General features: G+C 36.9%; 1 protein-coding gene across 1 annotated transcript; it reads left to right on the top strand.

The window, feature by feature from the left end:
• The first annotated feature begins 3,217 nt into the window (after positions 1 to 3,217).
• On the top strand, positions 3,218 to 7,950 carry snrpc (small nuclear ribonucleoprotein polypeptide C). Its single transcript, XM_056386354.1, has 6 exons — positions 3,218 to 3,293; positions 4,679 to 4,721; positions 4,831 to 4,939; positions 5,757 to 5,816; positions 6,867 to 6,971; positions 7,379 to 7,950. Exons 1-6 carry the CDS (start codon positions 3,286 to 3,288, stop codon positions 7,498 to 7,500), a joined length of 447 nt encoding a protein of 148 aa, XP_056242329.1. The 5' UTR covers positions 3,218 to 3,285; the 3' UTR covers positions 7,501 to 7,950.
• Positions 7,951 to 9,295: the final 1,345 nt, after the last annotated feature.

Raw genomic sequence — 9,295 nt, 5'->3', positions numbered from 1 at the left:
TCATTTTCAAATGGCATGTCACACCAGTCCAACCAGTAAAGAGATAACTGGTGTTATGTCTTTACCATTGAGTTTATTGTAATGATTCAGTCCATAATTAGTGTTTTCTACATGTAGGCTATAATCAGCCTATAATCTATAACAGCCAACTCACCTCTTACAGGTGGTAATAATAAAGAATATATCATAATGCATGCTTTATACTAAATAAGTGAAAGGTTGCATGGTTCATTTATTTATCATTTTACACAGGGTTGTATTACAAGATGAGACTCCACCATGAAAAACAGTTTTATTCACTCATTGACTGTATATAATTTTGTTTTGGTGAGTAGCACAAAGGGAATGACAGTAGCACCTCTCCATATAAACCGTTATAGCAAACATCCAGTCAGAGATGACATGCATTTATAATTATTACAATAGAAAATAACATTGTTAATGTGGAGATGTTAGATTCATTGTCATATTTTAGAAAAGATTTTTATTCAAAAAGAATAAATGAAAAATCATCATGCAAACATACACTATACAAAAAAGGTCACTGTAAATGTGCATTTAATGACATTAATTAATGTGATTAATCAATGACAATTTTTCTGTCAAAACAAATTATCATGCATGAATAGAAGTGGTCATAATACACATTGTCTGTTTGACAGATCAATTAATTAGAAATACAGTACATTTAGAAAGTATTCAGTCACTTTTTTAGTTTTTTTTTCACAGTATAATGTTGAAAACGTTATGTTTATTCATCGATGTACAATGCCTGCAAGCTAGCTGCTAATGCTAATGCTAATCGGGCCCATGCGCCCAGCCAGCAAGCTAGCTGCTGGGGCAGGCGGCTGCAGATTAATCGTACAGATCACGTCATTAAAAGCTGCTAAAAGATATTTAAATTCAAAAGTTTAGTCGCTCTTAACCAGCCCACTGTCAACTGTTAAATAGCTAGCCCGGTAACTACGGATGGAGACAGCAGTACTTGTTCTGCTCCATGGTCTCTGTGTTTTTAGCTAGCAGCTCATGTAGCCGTTCACCTGAGCAGAACAACAACCCGAGTCACCAGCTCCAGTTCAAAACGGTGGAGTTACAGTCGATCCACGGGATCAGGGACATGCTGTAGGCAGGACTGTGTATATGTAACTGTGTATTTCATATCAAAATAACAAACTGGATATGGAGTAAAATGAACACTTTATGGCAGCCCTACGGTAATTCCCAGGGGACACAAACACAGGAGAGACTGTTATACTGAAATTACTTGGTTGTGGTTTAAGTGGTATTTACTTGTGCCAATGAAAATGAGAGCCTATTTCACCCTATGCATAGTTCTAACCAGCACTGTTTAGTGGAAAATACGACCTCATAAAAATTGTTAATTTAGCAGTAGTATCCAGTCCAATCACAAAGCAGAGTCCAATCAGGGCAGTTCGTTCTGTTGCCTTCATCAGCAGATTCAAATAGTTGTAGATTTTCAAGGTGGAGGATGGCGCAGGGTTGAAAATGTTACACCTTTCATCTTGAAAATCTACTACATCTTTCAGGATCTGCTGATGAAGGCAACAGGACCACCTGCCCTTTGCTTGCGCTTTGCATGTTGATTGGATCGTCACTGTCTTATCAGATTCAGGTTTTAAAAAAGGTAAAAAGTAAATTTTGAATACTGGGTTTTCTACTATATCTATGTTGACAAAAGCACTTCTTTCATAGTCTATTGTTATCTCACCACTGATATAATTACAAAAAATATCACTTCAATGATTCAACAACAAAAATCAAGTTCAGTTTATTTGGCATCTCAAAATTGTGCTGAGTAACGCGTTTGCAAAACAATCAAGGTTTTAGTTCTATTCAATTTATTTTGAACCTATGCTTTTACCATAGTAAATTCTAAAACTCAGACACTGTTCATTCATTTGAAGGCAATTTTGACTGAATAAAAGGCTTTAAAAATATCACGTCATTCCTTTGCCCAAGGACAGTTCAGTCTTATCTGTACTAAAGATAGAAATCACAGACAATCTTAAAATCCTCCACAGACAACACATGGGGCACAGACACCAACTTTGTTCTGTGTCAACAGTTGTGTATTCCAATAAGATATCTATTAAAAGTCATAAGTCACAAATGAAAATGTAGAATGCCCTTTTTAATTGAACCCCCAAATTAAGAACTAATGAGTGCAAATGACAGTAGAAAAATATAATCTGGAAGTATAGACTTGCTAATGTCATATTTGATACTTTGCTTGTAGTCAATCAGGTGTGAGTAGTTACAGCTGATTGGTTATATTTCTACAAGCGAAAAAGAAAGTGCAGATACATGTCAAAGTCCATCATATTATCTTGAATAAACATTCTCATTCTAGAAATATATGTGAGAACAAACCAAGGAGATTAGATGTATACAACAAAATAAACATGACCTGAGGAAATAAAATGAAATAAGCTCACTCAACAGCCTCAGGAACAAAAGTGAAATGACAGAGGGAATTAGCTCAGCTGTCGGGCAAACAGAGAATGAGCTCAGGACACAGGACCCAGAACACTCAAGACACCTGTGTGAGCTGCCCTGGTCGCACACCTGTTCTCATGCTGCTCTTCAGTACAGCAAAGTAAAGACAATTAAGAAGAAAATGCAATAATCCAATTTGCATTATCATTTTCACACACTCAGGTGGCTGTTCTATGACCATATTAAAATGATAATTGACAATTCATTTTCAAAGATTTAACCTGCTCTACAGTGATAATATTCAAATACAATAAGCATACAGCGCCCACAGTCCAATGCATTTGCATTCACATGTCACTACACTGTTTTGAGGTCAAAATGAAAATGAAAATGCGATTTGTCAGTCCTCTCATCAATGCAGTGGCAGTGGCTTGTTTTACCAAGGCATAAATGACACAAAGTACCAGTCTGTCTTTTATCATCTGTTCTATAATAATCATGAATGGTATACATTTCATTTTAATAAAAGCAACTCAGTGCTTGCAACAGTAAAACCTCCAACAAAATGTTGTCAATTATTGTGCTTTCCCTTGAGAATCTGGAAATGGACAAAATATAACGTAAAATATTCTATTTGCAAACATCTTTTGGTGTGGTGGCTTATTTCTGAATCACTTATCGCCTATGCTAAAGAAAACAAACGTTGTTTTTAGCAGTTATCAGTTACATGACTTCCAGGCGGAACTAACGTTAGGTAATTCTCATATCTGGTAGGAACATTTGTTGGTAACACCGGAGCCGCGCTCTCGACGGGGACTACAGCGAAACATGCCTAAGTAAGTTAACATATTCTTTCGTTTTAACGCCCATTCTCTGATTTCCATTTTTCAACAAACTTAATAAATGTTAGTATTTGTATTGAGGATAGAATAGTGCCAAATAAAAAATGAAAAACTAACGGTACAGACAGGTTTGTTTCCAGATGAACGCCGTGAGCTTTGTTTGGGCTATGTCTATGTGCTGGAGTTAACCTCGATCTACCAGATTTACCGGCAAAAGAACAACCTAAACGCCGTATTATAAAATCTTTTCATTACACGGTATTATCACGTCGAAATTACTTTCGGCTATTACTTACTACGCTAACGTAACGTTGTACAACATTAATGTAGTTGACTAAACAACCACAAATCAAGAGTCCTTTACTCGCATGTTGTTTAGCGAGTTTGCGACAGTATCCCTCGGCTTTCATCAGATAGTTTTCTCAGTTGTAATTCAGCAATTACATTCAGTCGGCAGTTCATTAGGTACACTTTGCTAAACTAATGCAGTCTAATGCAACAGCTCTGCAATAAATCCTTAAAGAAAATCCTATGAAGGTTGTAATGTTCAGTTTGTGTTGAAACTGTGTTAAAGAGCTGTTGATTCAAAATTATGGTCGTTATAGAGGCTGTAGTTTGTGGTCTGGTGAACTATCGCAATATACAGATGTCTCTATTATGTTGTCTACCTTCACTGATATAAGTGGGGTGGACAAAATAGTAGAAACAGCTGTCTGTATAACAAAAAGCCATTCAGCAGCACCACAAACTGCATCCTTCAAAATTATAAAGCTGAATCAACACCTCTCTACAGTTTCAACAAAAACTGATTATTATAACCACTGTAAAGACATGATTTATTGCAGGACTGTTGTATTGCACTGCATTAGTTTTATACAGTTTTTGTTTATTATTTCATACTTTGGAGATTGAAAAACTTTATAAGCTGTTGTTTTTATGGGGTCTTTGTCGTTTCTATTTGTTGATTATGTGTTTGTCAGTCAAAACGTTCTTGTTCTCAGGTTTCTCATGAAATAGAGATCTAATTTTCAGTGAAATCAACCTGATTAAATAAAGATGAAAAAAACAAACAAAAAAACTTTCCATTATTCTGAAAAGAGATTCAACTTTTAGTCATTCTACAGCTGTGGCCGGAGGAAATATGTTTTCGGATTGTAAGTACAGCGCAAATGAACACTTATAGATGTGGAATGCCTTGCTGGAATTTCTTTAAATTTGGCACAAATGATCCCTTGGACTCAAGGATGAACTCATTTAGGTCAAGGTCCCTCTGACCTAAATAATATAAATATAAAATGAGTAAGTGATGACACACAGGTCAATTTCTCAGAGCTTTCTTTTCCACAGATCTGAATTTTTTTTTTTTTTTCATTCCGCAGGTTTTACTGTGACTACTGTGACACCTACCTTACACATGATTCGGTAAGTTGTGTTTGTCTGTCCCAAATCAAATTGTTGACAAGCATGAAAGAATCTCTGGTTTGTTCTGCCCCTGTTAAATATCCATAACTTTATTCTCTTTCCCTTCTAGCCATCGGTGAGGAAGACCCACTGCAGTGGCAGGAAACACAAAGAAAATGTGAAGGATTATTACCAGAAATGGATGGAGGAGCAGGCTCAGAGCCTGATCGATAAAACGAGTAAGCAAACTTTGCATAAACCTGCTGTTCATATCTTTAAGACACTGCCATGCATCCAAAAGATTACTCTTCATCAAGACAGCTGAAGTTCTAAATATTCTAACGGCACTATAACCTGGATGGCTGACAGTTTTCATAGACATTTTGCTTAGTGTGAAATACATAGTGATGGAGGACACTCTGTTAAGGGTCTTCAAAATGTGAGGCTTAACTGAGTCAACCCTTTGGGATACTCATGTGCTGTAAGTTTAACTTAAATATGAAAGTGACCTCTAGTGGCAGTAACATATATTACTGATGATCTATGTGGTTGTGCAGTCAACTGTTCACACTCCTAATGTGGGTACAGCATGCTTTTCTTTTCCATATTTAGTGCCCTGGTTAGATGTAGACAATGAATTTCACGTTAGAGTAAAGCCTGGTACATAGCCCACACAAGGCATGCTTATGTGCTTGTGTTGGCTTTCCAAGCTGTCTACCTAAATAATGTACTATGTACAACATACTTGGGCCCCCTCTGAGATTACAAACCACTAATCCACATAAGAGATGCAAAGCCAGTGTGATGCTAGAGCATAGTATTGTCCAGTGTGGAGTAATAATGTTGTTTTATAGACTAAACTCCTTTGCAGCAAAAAGGCTCCACTCGCACTTTGTGTTGTTAGCATTCAATACGTAAAGCATGTAACAGGCTTAAATTAAACCTTTAAAAACACAAAAATGCAATGAAAAGATTGTATGCTGCACATGATTGATACTGTACATGAAATATCTCTGTGGTTGTTTTTGTTGAATGTTTTGTCTTTTCTCTCAACAGCGGCTGCCTTTCAACAAGGAAAGATCCCTCCCACGCCGTTCCCTGGTGGCCCTCCTCCAGGTGAGTCCATTCAATGTCTTTCAGCTCTGCAATAATTTAATTTACTATGACATGGATACCGGCTTTTTATAGTTGAATTCATACTCAAATATTTTAATAGATAAAAACTACTATACCACTGGACGTAATAGAAACATGGCTCTATTTCTTTTTCCACTTCTCTTTGTTGTAACATTCTACCAACCAACTTCATTGTCGAATTCTGGCGATGACTGGTGACAAACATTTAAGTTACATTCAGAGTGTCCGCTGAATGCAAAAATAATAATAAAAAATCCTTGGACATCAGTACCATGTGAGCAGGTATTCTCTGCTGAGAGTCTCACAGTTAAAAGACTGTGCACCAGACTAACCTCATAGCACGGTGCCATTTTGCTATTTCTGAATAAAGACCGGTAGACAAGCTTTCCGCTGTGCTGAGGACTGAGGTAGGCCAAGTCTGTTTTATTTTATTATGATGTGTGAAAAATGCAACTGCAGGTTTCCATTTTGTTAATTTATTGGCTATTCCTGATCATCAGTTGGCTGAGAGCAGAGGAGGAGGAGGTTTTCATTACAATGCTCTCAACGCTGGAGGACTCAAAGTGCGATTTTGTTTTGTTAATCTTTTTATACATTAGAAAGTGTGGGTACTATTTGCTATTTGTTTTAATGAGTTATTTAATATTTTCCCTAGACAGGAGAGGCTATTACTTTGGTTCCAGTTAATGGTCTGTTAACAAGTGTCGGCTATCGGTTAGAGCAAAATTCAAAATGAGCATCCCAGGCTGAAACCAGTTATATAAAATATAGTCATCAGATGGCAAATAAAGCTTATAATCTACTAAAAAAATCGACAACGTTGAAAACATATTCTAACCCAGTTTTAACTGGGTTAGAATTTAATTTAAAATTTAATTTAATTTAAAAATGTTTACATAACACATTTACCTAGGTGTGTCAGAGCAAATTAAGCCCTCCCAATAAAATCCACTGTGATGCATGTGACTCTGATCTAACTCGCATAGTATGTTGTCTTCACATCTAAATGTTTTCATTTTTGTAAAACAGGTGGGCCTCCTCGCCCAGGGATGCTACCAACACCCCCCATGGGAGGTCCTCCTATGATGCCCATGATGGGACCTCCACCACATGGGATGATGCCTGGTGGACCAGGTAAGACGCATCATGTGTTGTGCATGTGCATTTCTAATTTGTGTAACGTAACATTCAAAGATGCTCCCAGGGACAGGAGTGTTTTTGGGGAGTTGAAGATATTTCAGACAAGCCTGATTCTCTGAGCTGCAATTATTAGTCAATTAATCCATTAGTCAATCAACAGAAAATGAATTGGCAACTGTTTTAATAATCAATTAATCGTAGAAATTCCAAATATTCAGTGGTTTTTGACTGTTGGTGGAATAAAACAAACAAATAGGTCACCAGTAGCAGTTTGAAATTATAACAGACATTTTTCATTATTTTCTGATCTTAACCAGGTTTCTTAATGAGATCTGAAGTTTTAAATGCTTTGATGCGACTCTTCGTAAATCGTCTCGTATTCCTTCAACTGTCACTTTTAGGAGGCATGAGGCCGCCAATGGGAGGACCCATGCAGATGATGCCAGGACCACCACACATGATGCGTCACCCTCGACCGATGATGATGCCAGTCAGGCCGGGCATGATGCGTCCAGACAGATAAGAACGAGTGGATTTTCTCCGTTCTTTGTTGCCATGAACAGACATGGTCTAGTGAGGACACTTGGTTTAACACTTGGGTTTATTAATATGACTTTTTTAAATTCTCAAATGTCCAATCTCTTCAGCCCTGAACCCGAAGTCCCTGAAGTAATTATGTGATTTTTTTTTTTTGTATAATTACTTTTATATTCCACTTGAATCTTGGTATTTATTTCTATTCACCTCCAGTTAGAATTCATTTCAGATCCCCATTTTTAAGACGTTTTTTAATTAAACAGCCTCTGAAAAGAAATATCTTGCCTCACTCTGACATTCACTTCAACACACTGATTTAAAGATTTCTTTTTTTCTTTTTTTTTTAATTTGTTACAATATTTGGTTTAGGTTTTACATGTTTTTGTTGTATTTCGTTGCATTGCTTTGAGAAATAAAACAATGATTTCAAACTTGCTTCTTTTAAATTGTTGTCCATATCAGCAAAGCTTGTTTTTTGTTTTTGTTTTTTTAATTGGCTCTTCAATCACAGGTGTTTTCAGTTCTTCTGGCTAATTGCAGTAAGTGAAAACACCTGTGTGGGTGCACTGTGGGTAACTTGTAGGGTCTTAAAGCCAAAACCATTGAGGAGAATTGAGCTCAACGTTTTGAATAGGCCATGTTATAATTTTTCTACTTCAGTTTGTTTTTTCACGATGGGGGGAAATCAGGGTTTCTGTCGGTCTTGCAAAGTTTTAAAAAGAATGAAATGGTTTTCTCCAAAAAGGCCTCAAGAAGGTTGAAAAGTCTTTTAAATTGAACAAAAAAATGGTCTTAAATGTTTTTACCTGCGTGTCGTGACGGTGGATTGTGCTGCTGGAGGATGTTCAGGTCCAGTCAGCAACATCAAACACTGTCGCTGCTGCAGTAGCTAGAAGGCTCATCTCATGGGCATTCATCTATCCATTTGCTGTTGCTCCAGGTGCAAGTTGGATTAATTACCTTAACTATATCATTACAGAAGTAAATTCAATAAGTTCTAGCCCATATCCTTTTACAGGCCTTTCCTTTTTTTGGTGTTTTTTTAGGTGTTTAAATTAAGTTCTCTGCAGTATTAAAAAGGTTTTAAAGTCTTGAATTTAACTTTATGAATCCTGCACAAACTCTAAAATACAGTTTATGAAATTTGCTAACCAGCAGTCCTTGGTGTAACGGTCCTTAAAACAGCCATTAATAGAGATAATCCCACTGCTCATTGTTTTCCAGTACAACCTGCAGTTTGGGCTGTTTCTTTTCAATTCATTTATATACATATAGTAGGTAGTTATGTACAGTATGGCCAAGTAGACGTGCTTATGTAGTATTTGCGTCCTACTTGTATTTATATTTGACAAGTGATGGATGATATGTATTATTGTACAAAGTGTGTTTTAAATTAATATAGTTTGTAGGTACAGTTGATTTGTGAAGTATTACAGGGTTGTTGCACAGGGATTGTTTCTCATATTACACGACTGATTAACTGTTCATCAGAGTGATGTGGCTGTGGGAAGAAACTGTTGTTGTGTCTGGCTGTTTTGGCATACTGTGCTCAGTAGCACTTACCGGAGGGCAGGCGTGGGAGTCGGTTGAGTCCAGGGTGTGAGGGGTCTGCAGTGATTTTGCCTGCCCGCTTCCTGACTCTGGAGACTGTGCAAGCCCTGGATTTCAGTGTCATTCATAAATGTCATCATCATTAGCGTTATATCTACTGATACATCCTGCTTTTGTCATTTTATACAAACATTAACATTCTGAAAATATTAGGTCCATTATTCTTGCCT

The sequence above is a fragment of the Seriola aureovittata genome, chromosome 2, assembly GCF_021018895.1.
Source record: "Seriola aureovittata isolate HTS-2021-v1 ecotype China chromosome 2, ASM2101889v1, whole genome shotgun sequence".
Lineage (NCBI taxonomy): Eukaryota > Metazoa > Chordata > Actinopteri > Carangiformes > Carangidae > Seriola > Seriola aureovittata.
This window is presented reverse-complemented; position numbering and strand designations above follow the sequence as displayed.